Source organism: Poecilia mexicana, unplaced genomic scaffold (assembly GCF_051168715.1).
Source record: "Poecilia mexicana isolate PSO_F unplaced genomic scaffold, ASM5116871v1 scaffold_1, whole genome shotgun sequence".
In the NCBI taxonomy this organism is placed as follows: Eukaryota; Metazoa; Chordata; class Actinopteri; order Cyprinodontiformes; family Poeciliidae; genus Poecilia; species Poecilia mexicana.
In genome coordinates this window covers 7,539,304-7,560,400 of record NW_028263370.1, presented here as the reverse complement: position 1 = coordinate 7,560,400, position 21,097 = coordinate 7,539,304, and the positions used below count along the sequence as shown (strand labels likewise).

At 38.3% G+C, this 21,097-nt stretch overlaps 1 protein-coding gene across 2 annotated transcripts; it reads left to right on the top strand.

Moving 5' to 3' along the window:
* The first annotated feature begins 84 nt into the window (after positions 1-84).
* LOC106925171 (high-affinity choline transporter 1-like) lies at positions 85-15,749 on the top strand. Of its 2 annotated transcripts, none has more exons than XM_014999304.2 (9): positions 85-184; positions 3,978-4,205; positions 4,875-4,988; positions 5,145-5,300; positions 6,055-6,203; positions 6,536-6,679; positions 10,368-10,521; positions 12,542-12,759; positions 12,891-15,749. In XM_014999304.2, the coding sequence occupies exons 2-9, from the start codon at positions 4,022-4,024 to the stop codon at positions 13,452-13,454; spliced, it is 1,683 nt and encodes a 560-aa protein (XP_014854790.2). In that variant the 5' UTR covers positions 85-184; positions 3,978-4,021; the 3' UTR covers positions 13,455-15,749. The 2 variants fall into 2 exon arrangements, with proteins under 2 accessions (XP_014854790.2, XP_087858251.1); XM_088002125.1 differs by having other exon boundaries at positions 6,055-6,215.
* Positions 15,750-21,097: the final 5,348 nt, after the last annotated feature.

Sequence of the window (21,097 nt, the reverse complement as noted above, 5' to 3'; positions counted from 1 at the left end):
AAATTTTCCACACTAACGCAAATGCAGTTCCTCAATGCGTCTGTAAAATATCGCAAGCAATGGGCGTGTTTTCTGAATATGGACCAGATGTTATAAGCTGAATTAAAAATGCATTTAGCAATGGGCATTCGGCAACACGGGGGACTTGTGCAGAATTTTATCTCCTGTCTCATGGCAATTTAAAGTAAGTTTGCAATTTTCCTCATTTTTTCCCCCTCTTCTTCTTACACCACTTCTACGCGTTTGAGCCTACGACGAGTTTTATTTGTCATCTCTAAACAGCTAACAAAGCTGCAAACATCGATGTACGGACGTTATTTTTAAACGCACCATCCACCAAGCGTACTTACTACTAAACAACAGAAGCAGCACGTTCACTGTCAGCGCGCGCTCCCGACGTCTCCGTCTCTAAACTACCTACTAACACTTCTTGACATAGCATCGACATCAGAAGCAGGCGCGCACCCGGAGTATACCCGCTTTTTCGCGCTCCTGAAAGTCCGACTCTGATAATGGTTTAAAAACCGACTCTACAGAGAGACTTTTCATTTGCTTTAACTTGAATTAGTTAGTATACGTACAGCGGCTTAAAAAGTAATGTCAACAGAAGGTGGTGGGTTTCACAGGGACGCTTCATGTGTCACCACCAACAAGCAGCAGCAAGCAGCGTTGAACAGCAAAGTAGAGGAAGGAGTCAACGGACAGCAGCAGTAACGTTCAGTTATCCGTTAGCTTAGCAGCTGATATGGAATTTTCCACTAGAGCAGCACCTGCGCAGATACGCTACTGCGCATCTAAGTCTTTGAACTTTTACAGGTTTCTGTAAAAGCTGTCCCCCCTAGAGAAATATGATGGAATCTTACCAGACTCAGACTGTCCATCATTGTCAAGTGTGTGAATTCACGGAAAACACAGCAGAATGAAGAGTACATTTACAGAACACACAGGTGAATGTTAGTGAAGTGGAATGTCCTAAGAAACGCCATTTGTTTCAGAAATTAAATTAAAAGAGTGACACTCATTAATTTATTACATACAGCGTGACACGTGACGCTATATTGATAACCTCCAATAAACAGTTTTCTAGAAAAGTGCAATAGTATTTAATATCAATTATAAAGCATTTTAAGTACAGAAATGTCAGTATACTGAAAAATATGTTCATGTACCATACAGTATGCACTAAATTTTTGGGTGTGCACGCCTTCTGCATGAATAACTGCATCAGTGCTGAGATGTTAAGAGAGCCATATTCAGTTGATCTGCATAATTGGTTGTGGTGACTCATCTTCTTAACAATAGGTTGTATGAATCTTAATAGGGTTTGTTGTGCAATCAAGCGCTGTAATATCATGATCAGTAAGGCTGGCACTGGTACTTTTAACAGTGTGAGCAGTGTGAGAAGTCCTGCTAGAAAATTAAATCAGCATCTCTGTAAACCTTGTCAGCAGATGGAGAAATGAAGTAGCATACTCTGAAATTTCCTGGTTCACAGTTGACTCTGGTCTTAATGTCACATGAGGATTAAACACCAGGAGATCACATGGTTCCCCCATTTAATCAATGGGGTGGGCATTTTAAAAATTGATGGTTGAAACTTCAAGCTTGGTCTCAAGCAACTTATTTTATTCTCAAAGGAGTGCTTTGGCAAGCTGACAAACTGATCAGATTGCATTCCTAAGCACTCTTTTTCCTGGAGATGTCAATATCAGAACACCCTCACCTGCAATAAAACTCAGAGCTGATCAGATAAGCACTGACCCCACTACCTCACTCTAGAACCTGACCCCACTACCTGACCCCAGGACCTGAATCCCAAAGCCTTGTTTTTGGAGCCAATCTGCAAGAGACACATACTCGTGAACTGTTCTTCTCCTATCCCAGTGGATGGAGGAAGGACGTTTAAAATCTTTGAAGTGAAACCTGAAGAACTTTTAAGGAAAGCTGTATGTGCCTCCAGCTTGTCTTTAATGTTCTTCCATTGGGTGGGGCTTAGACCTGGGGAGATCGAAGTCGACTCCTAGTTCTTTCCACAGAGCCAGCTAGCTGTTCCTGTGAACCTTCTCTTGGACCACTGAGCTTACATCATTTTGCATCTGAGTGAGCCTGATGAATTCACAAAAATAAGGTCAGATTTTCAATTTTAGTCTGTTTTAGATAAAGTTGCTACAAAGAAAAAAAAAAATCAGATTTGGCTGGTCAGGCTTTTTAAGGTTCGGTGATCAGCCAGAAAGCTGCGATCGGTGCACCACTAAAAGGAAAACAAATAAAATCTGAATATGTTTGGAAAATAAGTACATCAAAAACACATTTTCATAGCATTTTGAGCCCCTCTTGTAGTTGGATAGAGAAAACGCTTCCTATCGTCTATACAGAAAACACTCTAACAAAACAACAAAACCTGTCCTGCTAGCACAGTCAGTTTTATTGAGAGGTTGTAACTTTTTTTGTGACCAGACATTTTTGTTTTACTTGCTGTCTCCGTTTGCAGTGGATATGTCAAACATTGTGGTTCTCAGGTTTGGGGCAACAATAAGCAAGAACACAAAGACACATTTCAGAACATTTGCTGTGCTCTTAACTGGCTGGCTAGCAGCTGTGTTATCAAGTCACGTTGTTGACAATCTCTTCATTCAGTCCTTTTATGAAAAACATCAAAAGACAATGACCACAGTCAGTCTATTCCTATTAGATTTATATTCATTACATTAGCAAGTTAAAGGATTAGTTAAAAATAAGAAAGTCTCTAAATGGGAAGACATCACGGAAAGTGCCAAAAATACTCAATTCATAACAAATAATAGGGTACATTTCTACAAATAAAAGCTTCTTTGTCAGTTTAATTCTGTTGTTTATGTGGCTCATGTGGCCCCTCATTTATCCAGACAACATTCACAATGTCTTACAGCTGCAGTTTGTATCTCTCACAATGTCCTGACGGTATAGCGTGAGAGAGAAAATCTGTGAAAAACTGTGCTCCTTTGCCTCCTCCGTGTTGGCCAGGATGCCATACTCGATTGATCAGAAACGACCAATCAGAGCCAGGAGGAGTGTCTTACCACTGTCAATCATGGTTGTGTATGTGGAATTTTAGCTATATGTACATCTGTTACCCTGTCAGAGATTTGTTGATACTCTCGTAAAACCGGTGCAGCAACTAAACTGTCAAAATGTTACTCTTTGATTAAAATGTTTTTTGTTTTTTTTCAGAGTAACAAGAGTAAAATGTTATTCTTTCTTTGAAAGAGTAACAAGAGTAAAATTTTATTCTTTCTTTGAAAGAGTAACAAGAGTAAAATGTTATTCTTTCTTTGAAAGAGGTTAGTTGAAGTGAGTTAAGACTTTGACATTGTTTTTTATTTTGTGTGTTTTTTCACTTGGATAGAAATCCTTCCTTCTTCATTATCGCCTCCCTGTTGGCATTGATGTAAAGTACAATTTTCAGGTTCCCTTTTTACTTCCACTGTTTTATTGGTATGAAAGCCATTCTAAAATCAGCAGTAATTGACCGTTTTTACATTTTTGCATTTTTTGACTTGATAGTGTTTAAAAACTATCAAGTCAAAAAGACTTGACAGACTTTGTAGCCCCTCATGTATCCAGACTATCCAGACTTGATAGTCTTTTTGACTTGACTGTTGTAATGGAATCATTTGTTAATAGTCAACATAAATTCATAAAAATAAATACAAACCAACAACAGTTTCTAACTTGCTGTGAGAAATGCTGAAACTTTCTCTTTTTTTTTTTCCTTAATATTTACTAACCAAAAACAATCAATTGTGTGTGATTTTCTGAAATTCTCTGAAAAGTTCTGTCTGGAATTACACTGATGAACTTTGCCTTTCACTTTTCAAGTTCAAAGCGTGCCAGCACATGTCATTCCAACACGCAGATTTTAACTTCCTATCTGTGTTTTTGACCTTTGTTCTTGCACACTTTTGCACTGTGTATATTCTTTGTATTTTGTTGCCCAGCCATCCCATCCACCTGTCAGTGTGATCCGTGACAGCAGACCACCATGGCTCTTAACATCCCCGGTGTGGTTGCGGTGGTGCTGTTCTACATCCTGATCCTGGGCACGGGAGTTTGGGCGGCCCGGAAGTCCAGAAGAATCGAGAGGAAGAGCAGTGGAGACAGGACTGAGGTGGTGCTGCTTGGAGACAGGAATATCAGCCTGGTGGTTGGAATATTCACCATGACAGGTGGGGGATTCTGTGAAACACATATTGTAAATATGGTAAGGTACAGAAAGAGAGATGTAAATGAACAGCAGCTGGAAAGACAAAACAGAACATACTAGGACAGAATCAAACCAAAGAAAGAATCAAGTTAAAACTGAAACTGAAACATCGGTTAAAGACCTGAACATATCCGGACTGTTTTACTTTATACAATGCTTCATTTCGCTACACAAACACTTTATTTGAATCGGTGTGAATGTTTAGTGCACAGATGTTCTGTTTATAAAATTTAAAAACATAAACATTGCCAACATTCTCAGTCATTTTTAACTGAGAAAGTTACACAACTCTCAGAGATGCAGGTGAATCTCGGAGTGGGCAGATTGAACCTGTAACCAAGTCCTGATTTACCCCTGGCTCTAACTGTTTTAGTATTTCTCCATCACTCAGAAAAAAATTAATAAAGCAAAATTTAAAAATTCACACAGTGGATCCCATCATATTAGTGGTTCAATATTTGCAGATTCATGGATTTGTCTACAGAATGTAACTCCAGTGCATGCACCCACAATGTGTAAACTAGCCTTCAAATGATTATCTTGTCGCAGAAACATCCATGTTTGTTTTTTTTGTTTTTTTTACTTTTGCACAGACTCCTCTGCTTAACTTGTGCTTGTTGTGCTTGTGCAGCCACGTGGGTTGGAGGAGGTTTTATCCTGGGTGTTGCTGAAGCTGTGTACACTCCCAAAATGGGCTTGATGTGGGCCCTGATGCCGATACAATACTCAGTTTCCTTCATTATAGGTAAGACCGCAGAGGCAAGAGCAGACGGTGATCTTAATGTCAAACATATGTGTCTATGCAGTTTGGGCCAATCCAAACCTTTCTATTAAACATTTTATTTAGCCATTACTGAATGAATACAATGAACAATGGATGATATTTCAACCCCTGGATTAGGTGGTCTTTTCTTTGCCAAGCCAATGAGGGAAAAGAAATATGTCACCATGATGGACCCTTTCCAGGAAAAGTACGGCAAAGTGCTGAGCGGGGCTCTCGTGCTGCCATGTTTGTTGGTGGATGTGCTCTGGGTATCCTGCACTCTGTTGGGACTGGGTGAGTAAACATCTCCGTAAAAAGTATTGAGAACTATTTTCTCACTTTCCCATGTTGAAACTGAAGCTGAAAATGTTTTGGGAAACTCCGGATGCTTGATGTACAAGTGTCTTGTAACGCATAATGCTTATTTCCGTCCTGTTTGGGTTTGTGTATGTGTTTTGGCAGGAGAGAGAACTGGCTTTTTCTGTTTTGTTTGGTCATGCATTAGTGTTGCAGCACAGGAATAAGGAATGTTATGGAAACATTCATCACCTTCCTAAAATAGTAAAACAAAAACAAACAAAAAAAAAAACGTCATAGTTTTGGAAATAAAAGTCATCACCTCTGACTTTTTTTCAGAAGTCAGAGGTGATGACTTCTGAAAAAAGTCACCACTTTTTTTTGGCCATCTTTTGGCAAAAAAATTACAGGCTATTGTTTTAGGAAGGTGACTCAATGCTGGTGGTCATTTTTTCAATGCGTTGAAATGGTACAGACTTTTTTACGTAATATAATATAAATATTGGTTATTAAACTGAATATTGTCCAATATTGATACTGGACAGTGATATGGATACACATTTTTATAGTGGTGTGTACACCTACTAGAGACTGAAACATTCATTAAAAAGCAAGTTTTCAAATCTTGAAACTCCAAATGGTATGAATACTTCTCTACCGGGTTGCAAAGGAAAACAAAAAACAAGAAAACTTTTTTGACTGGACGCAAGTCGAGGGATTTGTTTCTCTAACTTGTGTGTTTCTGTAACAGGAGCGACTATGAGCGTCATACTGGACTTACGCTTTGCCTACTCTGTGTGGATCTCAGCGGCGGTGGCTATCGTCTACACTCTGTTGGGAGGTCTTTATTCAGTAGCCTACACTGACATCATCCAGCTCGCCCTCACATTCCTCAGTCTAGTAAGTAGGAAGGTAATTTGCTACAAACACCAAAACTCACTGTGCAGTATCTGACCACGTACTTCTGCTTTCACATTTAATGAGTTTTAAATCATTTCAAAGCTATTTTGATCCCAATTAGTCATCTAACGCTGCTTTAGTACTAGCAACAACTCCTTTATTGTTCTCCATTGTAAAGGTCGGTGCTCACAGATGTCTGAGTGCTGAAAGTTTGGAGAATTTCACAAACATGTCCAGGTTATGAAATCTTGTGTCGTCTGTACGGCTCATGTTTTTTCCTGCTGCTCTCATCTGATGCCTGGCGCTCATTGTGTGTGTTGGTCTGTGTACAGTGGCTGTGCGTACCCTTTCTTCTGCTGAACAAGACTTCTGTTAACATTGCTGAGACGGCTTTCAACCACACATTTCAAGAGCCATGGCTTGGAAGTCTGGGTAAAGATACAGTCTGGAAGTGGATCGATGACTGGTTAATGCTGGTCAGTATGTTTTACCTCTTTAACACTGGGCCTAATAAAACACGTATATGCCTGTCGAAAAGTGTGCCAAACGAAACAATGAGGCGGGGTGACTGCTCTTTATAGCCTGAGTAAAACAATCAACATGCAGTTGAATTTGGTGTTGCAGTGAGACACTGAACTCCACCTTTCCCCCTTTCATTTCTTGAGATAGTTGTATCGACGTCATTTACACTGAAATACTTTTGAAGAGAAATCTTAGCATCTAGTTTACAACAGCTCTTACACCAAACTGAATCCTCATCAGAGCAGTTCTACTCTTAAATATGCACAATAACGTCATCTTGATTTAAAGCCATACAGATTATAACTCATGTGCTGTTTTAAGATGAAACATCTCCAAAGATGTAGGACTGGAAAAATAAAGATATTGATATATTAGGTTATCTTAATCCTGCGCAATTTATGTGCTGGGAAAATAAATTTGTTCATCTTACATATTTCTTGATTTAGCTTTTTTGTAACACCTAAATGTTTAACAGCATTAAAGTAATTTTAGTACCAGACAAAGATAACTTGAGTGAACACAAAAATAGTTTTAAAATGGTAAATTAATTTATTAACATAAAGAAACTCTGATAAAACAACAAGAGCCTATGTGAAAAGGATGAACCTAAACCTAATATCCACCTTTTGGAGCACCAGCAGCTGTCAAACATTTCGGATAACTGGTAAAGTGTCGCTAAATCAAAATCACTTACTTTTCCTAGGACAAGCGAGGCCTGCAGTGCTTTTGATCTTTTGCATATTATTTTGCTTTACTGAATAAGCTTTCCGCGTGTCAGACAAGTTGATTCTGCAGATATGACAGTATAAATTTTTAAAGCAAAAATGTAAGAAAAATAAAAAACAATTTTGGGAACCTCAGGAAAAGCATTAAAGTAGCAAAAGATCTTAACTTGTTCTACTAAAAGTTTGTAAGTTATTCAAAACAGCTAAACCTCCAGTGGTTCCTGTTGTCATTTAGGACGGCTGTTAGCCTAACTAACAGACCAATATCTTAGTTGAAAGCTAATCTTTTGGGGGGAAAAAAAAATATCTTCTGTATTTCTGTATGTGACTGTAACCAACTATCTCACATTCACATATCATCTATATTAAGTGTAGAAAAATGGTTATCTTCTCAGCTTATTTTCTGGTCTTGAAGCATCCGTCTTTAATGGAACTTTTTGAGACTTTGGCAATCCTCTGTAACATTTGACATGTAAGCTCTTGCCCGTAGAGCACTTTATTTATCGCTGGAAATTTACTGCTATGAAACACGATTAGAACAATTTGTTCTTGGCTATTTTTCTGAGTTAGAAGAAAATTCCATTTACGTGAATTTACTTTGTATCTGTTTAGCATTGCAACAATGAATTTCTGTTTTATCACATCAGACTCTCATATCAACATAGAAGGATTCTGGCCAACATTTATTTTTGGCACTACTTGACGTTATTTTGAAACAGAAGGGTACTAGTGAGTCAGAGAGTGACGAAAATTGCCTTGCATGGGTTAAATACAGCCAAATGTTTCTTTCTTTTTATTTATTATTAATTGTTTTTAATTGCATTGCTTTTTGGATTTTAAACTGATCAATTAACAGCATGTTCTTCAGTTCTCTGTTGAGGTTAGTCAAAACAAAAGAGGTATAAAGAGCATGTATTTTGATTCAAAAATGAGGATGAGCTTAATTTTCTGATGAAACTTACAACTAGTGAAAGGTAAAGGTAATTTTATTTATATAGCACATTTTCAGCAACAAGGCAATACAAAGTGCTTCACAGGAATTAAAAGGAAATACAAACAAAATAACAAACCAAAGGAAAGAGCAAAAAAAAAAAGAGAAAAAGAATCTAATGTTGATCTAAAGTATGTAAACCAAGTGCTCCTGTTCAGGGTTGCTAAGTATCCTCTGGTCTAATTCCATTTCTGGGCTGGAAGAATAGGAGTCTAAAAAGTAGTTTTGATCCAAAAGTGTCCTCTGGGCTTCTGGTCTCTGCATCTAAATAGTGAATACTGTACAGTTTCTGAAAAAATAAGCTAAAGAGTGACTAATCTAAGTCCTTTTCTGGGTTAAAAGTGAGTACTCCACAGTTTCTAACAAAATAAAATAAAAAGAGAAGAAAGGACACTTTAGGGCAAATGGCAACATTCAGACAAAACAAAGGGCAAAACAAAGATATGAGTGAAGGCGGTGACATCACAGGGCCATGAAACCACATTGCTCAGCCTCCCGGCAGAAGTCCAATAAAGATGTTATCAAGGAAAGTCCTTGGGAGCGCTCAGGTCCACAGCTGCATGGATAACAGGAAGGGGTGAGGTGGGAAGAAGGAGCGTTATGTTTACATATCTTCAAAGAGATTTGAAATATGCAGCTCTTCCAAGGCCACACAGGGAAAGCCAATTCAGAAACAGAATGTCTTAGGTCGGGTAGATTCTAAATTTCAATCTTCCCTAAAATCTCTCCGATACGTCTCAGTTCCCAATTATCCAAATTAGTTTGGTCGTTCCACTGAACTGAAACTAGCAACTTCTGCAAGATCGATTCCATCCCGTCAGTGAGTTTTAGAGTCCTCCGCTGGGCTGCGAGTCTCAGCAAGACTCACATCCAACTTGGGTCTCTGTCCACACCAACAGTCTGAGTGTTTGCTAGTTTGGCCAAGTCCGTCACAAATTTGTCGATAAGCCAGGTGTCTGCAAGCTCCCAACAGCAGAAATCCTGTTATCATGAATAAATCCAGGGTGAATCTCGTCGAGAAAAATTTGATCAATTGCATTGAGAGACTGGTTGACCAGATCCATAATTTGTAGATCTGGATGATGTGCAAAGAAAGGCTCCAAAAATATAGAAAAAGTCAGGACAAAAACAGAGCAAGCAGGGCAGGCGAGGGCACGGAGGGAGCAGAGGAAAAAAAGTGTCCGCCTTCATCGAAAGCAAGAGAGAAAAGTGCTACATTGATCAGATCCATTCAGGTCGGCATCTGTTGAATGAATCTAATTTTATTGTTACTTGAGCATGTCACACTTCACACTTCCTACAGTTGTAGGACAGCTGATCATAAATATGACTGTAGAACGCCTGTAAATGGGAAGACCTGGTTAAATACATTGACTGTGTGATCAAAAGGATAAGCGTGACTGCAGAGTCTGAGTTGTTGCCGCCAGAGGTAATTAAAATGATAGGATAGGAGTAACATAATGCAGTAATGCTGTTTGTTTTGATCAGATTTGTATAAAAAGACACACAGTGGAAGTAACAGTGCTGATCCAGTCAGACTTCACTCAGTGAGCTGGGAGACGTAGTTTGCTACACGAGGCCTGTTTAAACAAATTGGGCCGTAGAAGCAGATCTGGGCAGACAGAACTGGACTCAGATGGAGTTTTTAGGTTACACTGATAATCTGCCAACCATAGAGGGCTGAAGTTTATTTTGAACCGCTGAATTTGGGGTGGGTTTAGTCTGTAGCTCTATTGTCCAATTGCTTTTCAGCATGACTCCTTTTTTTAAAAAAATAAATAAATCTTTGGCAACTTATTGGGTTCTTTACAATACGGCACTGTTCTGAGCTGAATCAGTATTTTTGCATGTGAATTCTCCTCTTCAATTTTTGCTGCCCTTGCTTTTTTGTGTGTAGAATTGACTTTCTTTGCCACTTGTTTTCAGGGACTTGGTAGTCTTTCATTCCAAAGCTTCCACCAGAGAACGCTGTCGGCATCTTCATCACGCACAGCCCAGCTAACCTGCTTTGCAGCAGCATTCCTGATTGCCATTCTAGGAATCCCTCCTGCTCTGGTGGGGGCTGTGGCTGCCTCCACAGGTAAGAACTACGCTAAAGGCAAAGTGCACTTTAACTAGTAAATGCTGCCCATACCTCCTGGTCAGCCTTTCACAACAAATGATACCTCTGAGTCGTATCTCCTTTCTCTGGCAGCTATTTGCATAATTTTTAAACCACACTTTGTAGAAATGCCACACTTCAGCAAGATGCAACCATGAGCTACTCAGTAACAGAGTCTTCCTGATAGGGTAACTTATGACAATTCTGAGTAAAAGTCGTATGTTGCAGGTTTGAAATAACCCAAATATGTTTTACAAACACGATCTAAAATAAGTAAATGTTTGTGAATAGTCTCCATATGAGGTTTACACATGCCACCCCAGATAGAGAAGAGTGCAGGTAATATTCAAATAAGTAGCAGGAAGATAAGACATGCAGCATTTGTGTTATTCCACTGCTGCTAAAGGTCAGTTTCTCGTTTGGTGTGTCAATCATCCTATCCACATTGCCTGCAAAAAAATATTGATAGAGTTTGGTAATTTCACATTTTGTCATGTCACAGCCTCAAATTTTATTATTTAATTAGGCGTCTTTTGTGACAGATAAAGACAAAGTAATACCTGATTGTGAAATGGGAGGAAAACTTTAGATGGTTTTAATTTTTTTGGACAACCAAAATTCTGAAAAATGCCATGTATGTCCTTCCAAGTTAATACTTCATATGCTTTATAGAATCAGGTAATTTGAGTTTATTTTGCCACAGATTCTCAGTTGGATTGAAGTCTGTGCTTTGACTAGGCCAATTTAGTACATTTCAAACAGGTTTTTAAAGACAAAAAAACCAGTAACCAGTAGGACAAGAGAAAACATATCCATTCATAACCAAGAACAAGCTCACTACTTTTCTGTAGGAAGAAGAAAACACAGAAAGTGGCATGTTAAAAATGATTTATACCTCCTCCTCAAAGATCAGTGGAAAAGCTTTATTGCCATAGCATCACTAACACGCTTCTAAAAACTGGTGATCAGCTTTTTTTTTTTTTGCAAGTTTCCAATGGTATTTTGATCGTTTATCTTTGATGCTGAGTTCTAAGTTCTTGATGTTGCAAGGTCCCCTAGTCATCACCCTAATCTTCATCTCCCTCTATCAGAATAAAGTCGGGACTTTGGAACATCAGTCTGGTTCGATGTCAGAAGAAACATGTTGGTCAAATGAAAAGCTACTTTAAATCTAAATCTGCCAGGGGTCTGAATAATTTTGGGATTAACCTTTGCACAGTTTTTCTTTTAACCAAACCCAACCAGCTTCTCTGATGAAAAGCGTCTCCACGGCATGACGTAACTACCACCATGTTTCGTCATGGGGACGGTGTTAAGGTTCTGTGGTACGTCTGATCTCATCTGATCAGAACAACGTCTTTCACAACTTCACCACTAACCTATCTGCTGTGCTTGGTCGCTGTTTGTTCACTGACATTTTCCAACAAACCACAGAACAGCTGCAGATACTCAGGTTAAAATACTCAGAGGTTTACTTTACTTCCAAATTTGGTGGCTTCTGAAAGCACTGGGTTGATCATATTTGGGGATCATGTTAAAAGAAGTTGAAGATTTGTGGAAGACTCAACTTATCATCCACAAAAATAGAAAATCCATGGTTGCTTCTTTTACCACTTTATAATTTTTGCACCACTTTTTGTTTTTGTCTGTCACTTAAAATCATGAATATGTGGCTGTAATAACACAACGATAATGTGAGAGCTGGAGGCAGAGGACTTTTTTTTAACATTTGTAGCTCAGAATCTGTTCATATCAGTCAAATTCAGAAATTTCAGGGTTTACTAGAACATTACGATGAACCTTAGTCCATAGAGTACTTCAAGATTCAGAACTTGGACCTGGGCTGGAACATTTCTGCATGAGTAAAATAAATCAGAATCAGAATTAATTTATTGTCATTGTGCAAAAAAGCACAACAAAATGTAAAAAAAAAAAAAAAAAAAAAACATTCATTATAAAATAAAGCGCAACGTTTATGTTGTGAATTTCTCTCGTCCAGACTGGAACTTGACTCAGTACGGCTCTCCGCCTCCTTACCTCCGCGGGGAGCACACTTTCGTCCTGCCTCTCACGCTGCAGTACCTCACTCCGTCCTACATATCCATCATCGGAATTGGAGCCGTGGCCGCCGCCGTCATGTCTTCCACAGACTCGGGTCTGTTATCTGCAACTTCGGTTTTCTCCGCAAACATCTACAAAAACATCTTCCGTACACAGGTAAGAAGATTGAAGGTTCAACCCCGGCAGCCTTGAAACCAAACCACACAAATGAACCAATCCCAAACAGACAAGGTGGGTGTTTCTATAAATAACCAAGCATCTTCTCTTTTATGGCTCTTTGTTCCCAGGCCTCAGACAACGAAATGCAGTGGGTGATTCGGGCGTCAGTGGTGGTTGTGGGTCTTGTTGGAACATCGATAACGTTTTACACCAACAGCACCCTGGTCCTCTGGATTCTTGGAGCAGACGTTTCCTATACCCTCTTGTTCCCCCATTTGGTTTCTGTCCTTTTCTTCAGAGTGACCAATGGTTATGGCGCCACCGTGGGTTACATTGTGGGGGTGACTGTGAGGATTTTGTTAGGAGAAAACACTTTGGGCATTCCTGTTGTCCTTCACCTTCCAGGTTGCACTCTTGAAAATGGCATCTATGTCCAGAAGTCTCCTGTTAGGACAGTGTCCATGCTGTGCACCTTGGTAACCATATTGATTTTTTCTTGGTTGGCCGTGGTCATGTTCAACCACGGCTTGGTGCCTGAAAAATGGGACGTTTTCAAAGTTAGACGTGTAGTCACTGAACCACCAGAGGACGGTGTTGCGCAAAATCTGAAAGACGGAGCAGGAAATGATGACGAAAGTGATGAGAACAGCCATGGAGTGGCTTTGCAGCCATTGTCGCAAACTGAAATGTAAATGTTGTTCGTTGTGTATGTGAAGTTATGTTCATAGTTTTCACCTATTGTGAACTGAAACTGAAAAAGATTACAGTAAGGCTCTCTGTTTTAGCTACTTTCCAATTTATTTTGCAATAGCATTCATTTAAAATGTTTGCTCTCTAAACATTTTAGAGAGCAAAATGTTTAGAGAACATTTTGCTCTCTAAGCCCGGAACACTTTGTCTTTATAATGCTGTGATCCTCAGAAATATTTTGTTTCTGCTTTTCTGCCATTCTTAAACATTTTGGATAATTATGTAGTTTGTCATATGAGACAAAGATATTCTGAGAGAATGTAAAAAGCAACTTTCATATGATTTCATTTGTGAGTGAGAAAAGCTATTGAAACCAAGCTCTTTGTGAGAAACAGCTTGGTTTAAACCTAATAACTATTTGTGCCGTCCTTGAGCGTGATAACTGGAGTCCATTACATCTCAGTGGAGGAATCTGGCCCACCGTTCTCTGTCCATTTGTTTCAGTTTAGCCACATCGGACCTTTTTCGAGCATGACAGCCTGCATGGCACATCATGTTGAAGACGATTTATGTCCAGGCTTTAACTATGCCACTCCAAAAGTTACTCTGGGTGGTTTGACTAATTCAGATGCGGATTTGGTGGATTTAATATTTGCCTTGTTGGCCTTCTGTGACACCAAGTGCGCTTGGGCTTAATGCCACAAACTGAAAGTCTTCAGAATCTTCTGCTTGAGAAACGAATTTATTGTCCCAACAGTTGAAGCGAGTTATCCAGATCCCAAAGAACCAAAGCTGCCTCAGACCATCACACTACCACCACCGTGTTTGACTGTTATGATGTTCACTTTACAAAATGCTGTTAGTTTTACACAAGATGTAACATAGCTGACCATATTTTTCTGGTCGCAAGGATCGTGTGAAATGTGAGATGAGCCTTTGTGTTTTTTCTTTTAGATAATATTTTAACCATGTTGAATCAGCGGCTGCAACAATATTCGATGTGCTCAATGAAAAAGTTTTGTTTGTTTGTTTTTACTCAGGATAACTTAGCCCAATGTTTCATTTTGTTTGATATTTGATATTTGTAAACATTTATGTTTGGCAAAAAAAACCTAAAAAAACAGAAGAAATCCATAAGAGGCAAATACACTTGTACACAACTCCAATCAATTTAAACTAGTAAAGTGGAAATACTACTTTTACATTTAATTTATAGGAGTTGTTAGCAGTGTCAATAATTGTAGCAGTATTGATTTCTTTACATGTAACTTCTCACTGTTAAATAGGTGCTCAAACTAAGGTCTTGGAATGAAAGACTTCCTTTTAAGGTTTTTACGCGTCTTCCCCAGGAGTCGTAATGAATGCGGAAGGGGTTGTTTATGCTAACTAAATATACAATGAAAAGAAAACTCCTTTTATTTGAACAAACTAAAAGAGATTAAAGGAATTATTATGACTCTTTGAGGAAATGCCAGTTATGCCTAATGAGCTTAAGGTTTTGTAAATGAAAAAGATCCAAGTCAAAGTTTACTAGACTTTATGTCCATAAAGACAGTGACATAGCAATAAGCACAGCAAATATGTATCAAACATACATACTATGTGTGTATTTTATATCAACAGGGTGTTTTTTTTATGTTGCCGTTTTGTTTAATAATGCAGAGACAATTTTAACACCTTTTTCGAAGTAGTAGCTTTAGTTCAGCTTGGATACTGACAGTAGGTGGTAACAGAGCTTTTAAACTGGCGATAACTCACCAGCTGAACGTCAAGTTAGCTGGAAACTTCAAAACACAGCTGTCATGATGGTAGCAGTTCTAAGTAATGGTACCACTGGGAAAGTACTGGAACACTTTGACCTTTCATGGTTCCAGGAGGGATTCCTGGAACCATCCTGTCCAGAAAAGTGCAGAACAAGAAGCTTATATGATGCTGCGTGGAAACCTGAGCTTGAAAGCACAAATGAATTGAGTAAAGACGGTTTACTTAAACAATCTTACCCCTAATTGGCTAGTCAGCTAGCATTATTCAGGTATATTAGCATTGTAGTCGGGTAGTAAGTGAAAACAACAACTACTAAACTGTGAAATTCTGAGTACGAGACAAAAATATCTGCACTGTAAAGTACCAGTATCATTAACGAGATGTGGGCCAAATACCTTAAAGAAAAAAAAAGCTGTTTTAATATCTGTATGATTTTTCACATGTATTCTTTGTATTTTTATTTTTATTTTTTGGGATTTTTGCACTTTCTTGCATGTACATTTCTTAAATAAAGATGTTCTTCTGCTTAAGAAGGAAGTCCTTATTTATTCCAGAGTCCAGTAATCTACGTTTTTTAAATATTTGTGTTGTATCTGGTGTGAAAGCTTTCAAGGAGTTATATTTTAATTAAGTCCCTAACAGATCATACCAAAATGTCAGTGTGCTAAATTTGCCCCACAGTGCAAAACACAAACCTTGAAAAGGCAGAGCAGCACCAGAAGACGGCCATGTCAGTGGGCTGTTGATCATGTTCAATGTCTCAATGTATTAAACCTTTAGACATTCGTCTTCATAATTTCACCAATATCCTAATAACTTGAGTATTTTACTCAAGCTCCAAAGATTGGATGAATTTATGAGCTGACCTTTCTCTGCTGTCACCATATGCCAATGGCACTGGCTGTTGCTAGGGGTCTAAAAAGGCTGCTAAGTTGAATTATATCATAACTATCGTTAAGCTACATGATAGGAGGAAGTCGTAAATTTCAGAATCAGTATTTCTGCTGATATCTGTCAGCGGCATCAAGAAAACATCAGAGGATTTGGACATAGAAATAGTTTATGGCCGTCCTCGATCGAGACATGTCATATTTAATCCCATTGAAGACAGCTGCTGTACACCTTAAATAAAGGTTAGTACAAGCCACAGACACAACTGCAGGCCATACTGATGTTACATCAAGGCAGAAGATGTATCTCAAGAATCCTTGGCATCCAGGTCAATGCTTTTCCAAGAAAAGTTCAAGAAAGCACAACTGGAGTTAAGATGGTTGAAGGAGTTTCCTCTAGGGATTTGATAGAATTTGAATGAAACCCTTTAGGAGTAAGACAGATCATTTTCATAATAGACAAAAGTAACTTTAAAAAAAAAAAAATACCTTTCTTGATCATGAAAAACTATAGCTCAAGTGATTCTCAACAAGGATAATGTTGAATGCATATGTGACTTTCTTCATATATGTGCCAATAGCATCAAGCTTAACATTTTATGACACTACCTTCAGGTGTAAACCACAAGTACTGTGACTTTGTTTAGGACCGCACCAGAAAAACAGTCTACTGTGCTGACAGTAGAGCACTTACAGCCCTAATGCAGACTGTCCTATTCAGCTACAGCACAATAAGGAGCTTATTGTTCATCGAAGTTGGTAAGCAGACCTTTTTCATTTCTGTGCAGTTATTTTGAAACTCCTAAAAGGAAAATGGTAGCTGTTTTGCAACATCCCAGACTAATTCATGGTTAGTTAACCAAACATTTCCTTTGAAGAGAAATGAAGTGAACACAGATGATGACTGCAGATATTTTGTTTTATGATTTGATGATGTTCTAATGTGCTGGAGTAGAAAACTCTGTTGGATGGAACATTGTGGTGTAACAGCAGCAACAGATTTATATAAATCCATGCTCTATGCATTGACATCGCTTATTTGTTAGATTTTTTTTTGTTTTTAATTTTCATTATATTTTTTAAATATAATTTCCAGAGTCTTTTTCTTCTGTCAAAGGCACTACAGTTGATATTGGAGCTAATTCAGAGGAAGAGAACTTCTGACATGGATGATCCCATGGAGAATGCTGACCAAATATCCTCCCCTGCAGCAGCAGTGAGGAGGAACATATTGCCAAGTTCAACGTTTACAGAAAAGAAAATACAGGTCCTGTTAAGAAATATCTCCCAACATACAAGCCACAACCTGCCAGTTTGTGTGGCCCCAATGGAAAACAAAGAGTTTTGTTTTTCTTACCAACTGTTGCTTCCAGACAGACATGCCGACACACGAACCATCTCACCTCCTTAAGTGTATGCAAATTTTTGGTTTCACAAGAAAGTCAGTCGTCTATGGACAAAATTACTGTTGTGTTGCAGAAGAACAGGACTGCATACTTCGTGTGCCAGCACAGTGAAGGAGACGTCACGGGAAAAAAAACACAGAGGGAGTCCTCTCCTGTGGCGTGGCAAAGGAAGCCAGCTGGCAACGTCTCTTTCACTGCTAAGATGCTGCTGCAGACAAAAGAATATCCTTCATCTATCTATACCAACTGAAAAACATACTTTTTTAGTCATTAGGTTTTTTGTTTTTTGTTTTCAAATCCATGCGCTGCAGAGATCGGTATAACAACAAATATCTTGGACGGTTACACTAAGAAACAAGGATCTCTGCCTGCTTCATTAGCTACAATCAGAGGTGCTAATTATTTGTCATGTCAATTTTATGGTTTTAGAGTTGTGAATTCATTCACTCCAACTTCCTCTAATACTACAGAGAGATCTGCAAGAAAATCAACTCACCCCAAAAACAAAGAAAAAAAAAAAAAATTATGAGGGATCTGGTGAGAGATCTGGTGAGAGTATCGTTATGCTCGTATCGTAGCATAACGATACGAGGATGCTAACATGCGAAAGACTTGAAACTGGGCCAGATGAACATCTTCCAGTTTAGGAGCTGTAAACCAAAAGATCTAAACCAAAAGATCAAAGATGCTTTGATCTTTTGGTTTAGATCAAAGCATACTCATTTGGTAAAGTGGCCCAGTTAAAGCCCAGATGAAAATCCGAAGGTGGCAAAAGTTAAAAAATTGATGTTCAGAGATACTCTCCATTCAATCTAACCTGGAGCTCTTTTACAAAGAAGAATGGACAAATATTTCAGTCTCTAGATGCACAAATTAATAAAGCCAGTATAACTAATGGCAAAATATTGAATAATAATAATAATAATAATAATAATAATAATAATAATAATAATAATAATAGCAATTTTTTTTTATTATTTATAGTGCCCTTAATGCCAAATTGAGATCTCAATGGACACATTCACACCCTGATGATGGCGAGCTACTGGATTGTAGTCATAGCTGCCCTCAGTCAGTCTGACAGAAGTGAGGCTGACATTTTGCGTCATCTACCCTTCTGGCCTAATATTTGTAATATTTCATATATACTGAAGGGCTTTGAACATCTTCATTTAATTTAAGGGAAGAATAAAGCAAAGTATTCATGTGCATGAATCACCGACTTCATCTTAGGCTTAGAGAAGGTCTTTTAAACATTCATTAAACACAACCTAAATCAATAAACATAAAAGTTGACAAAACACAGCGTTGGATCACGCTGCTGCAGTCCAAAATTAGGGATCGTGTTCCTGAACAATCGACCGGTCTGTAGAAATCTGTGCTGCATTTAGTTAGTCGTGTCAGCAGCAAACATTGTTGAATGAAACTATTAGAGCTTGCTTTCGGTTTGTTTGCGAGACATTTCTCATTCAAAGAGGTAATTGGTGTTGTCGTGGTGCCTGCGCCAGCTCTGCTCTTTATCGTTGGCGAAATAATAATTTACTTTCAACTGCAAACCTCACAAGAAGTTCTGAGATGTCGAAAGTAAGAGGGAGATAAACTGTGTGTTTCTGTGACTTCGGCTCTTACATTTTTTTCCTGATGGCTTCCATGCAGCAGACAACTCAGACTCCACATTTTAAGAACAGCTAATGCACAGTCTTAAGCTTTAAATTGCAGCAGCGCTCATGGTCAAAGAGGCACATTATGCTTGCAAAAAACACTAATCAGCCAAATGTATTTAAAGCATGAAACAAAAGCAACTGTTGCTGTCAAACAAGACAACTTGCAACCAAGTGTATGAACACTTCCAATTGATTAGTACACAGTGGATACTAAAGTACATGATATTCCCTTCATACATCCATCAGTGATGTTTTGGTCAGGTCTACTCTATGTGTACCCCGTCATGATACGATGTTTCCGTTGCCTTGTTATTTACACAGCTAAAAGTAAGAACTGCACCACTGTTCATCTAACCTCCTGTCCAAAACATGTCCCCACAACACGGTGGCAGCGGAGCATCTCCAGATCCAGCTCATGAAAATCCCAACTTCAAAGGTCATTCTTCCTTCTCTTTTATTTTTCTCAGCCTAGACTCTGTCGCCTTGCTCACCATAAGTGCTAAAAATCAATCGACTTTGTCTCTTGAACAGGCTTGATGAGGTTGTGTAAATGTTCACAGTTACTTTTGTCTGGTTTATTTTTATTTTCTTTTTCTTATGTTGCACCCCACAGAAGAGCGCTGGCATCCCCAGAAGGAGCACGTCCCACACTGAAGAAAAATTAGATATTTGTTGCCACATTGGTGTAGGCCATTACATTGACATCAGTTATCTTTCTACAAAGGCTGTGCCAAATTGTCGTTCTTGAAAAAAGAAGAATCAGAAATGTTTTGATGCGAATTTTACTGATCGCATGACATTTTTGTTTTTTCTGTGACTGAACACTGAAAATACCACAGAAAACAATCTAAATGTAAACTAAAACAAAATCAGACAGTGAGAACAAAGGAGTTTCGATTATGAAGGTAAAAAATAGCATCAATGTTCACAAATGCACAGAACAAGATTCATATTTTTCATATTTTTGATGTTCAATCTTGTAGGAGAAGTAAAATAATCACTTTGTGTTTTCTGAAAAGTGTGACTTTTTATTCACATGATGTGTTAAAATGCCTTGATTGTGCCAGAGCTCGTCTGCCTTGGCAGTTGCAATAGAAAGTTTCTGTTTTTATACACTTGACATATGCTACACTACACAAGTAGAAAAACCAGCTAGAACCGATTATGTCAGTAGAACCCACCAATGAGCGCATACCGTATGAAAATGACTGCACAGGGAAACATGCTTAGGGTGTAGTTTAGTTTAGTTTTATCTTACTGAGTTGAATCTTATTGTTTGGGGCCACATTTTATGTTCCATAAGGACGCCTGGACTCCAGGCTGGACATTTGTTCTGTGCGTTTGTAAATATTATTCTGTGCATTTGTGAATACTGAGGCTGTTTTAGCTCCATAATAGTTAAATTCTAGTGTTTTTTTTTTTTTTCTTCTTTTACACAACCAACTTAGTGTTCAGAGTGGCTTTGCTTGCACAGGTTGTTTTGCAGATAGTCAATTACTCTTAATAGCTATGTGGCATTTTTTTTTGCCCTAGGATGTGCCAAGAAATCTAATTTTTCTTCAAGTAAACTGACTGTCTTTACATGAAAGCAGACAGTCAAAGCAGAATATGCTGATGATGATCTTTGTCAATGTCAGAGAAGTTTCAGCGACATTCTCTACGTTTTTATAGCTTATCTTTGAAGATAGAAATTAGTATAAATATTGCTTTTATTATCGAAGATACCAGAAAATTTTACATAGAAAAAAATTTAAATAGAGCCTGCTAGAAGTTTCTTAATTACAGAGGAGAAAAAAAACAACATTTCCACAAACTGATTGGGCTTAAGACAGAAGTCTTGACTATTAATCACATTTATTTCCCTCTCTAATTCAATCCTTCTCCCCGCATAAAAGGACATTTCCAATCAGTGACAAACACA

Coding starts and splice junctions, on each gene's coding strand:
- LOC106925171 (XM_088002125.1), top strand. CDS start 4,022: ATGGCTCTTAACATCCCCGGTGTGGTTGCGGTGGTGCTGTTCTACATC. Junction 4,989..5,144: donor CTCAGTTTCCTTCATTATAG/GTAAGACCGCAG, acceptor CCCCTGGATTAG/GTGGTCTTTTCTTTGCCAAG. Junction 5,301..6,054: donor CTGCACTCTGTTGGGACTGG/GTGAGTAAACAT, acceptor TTTCTGTAACAG/GAGCGACTATGAGCGTCATA.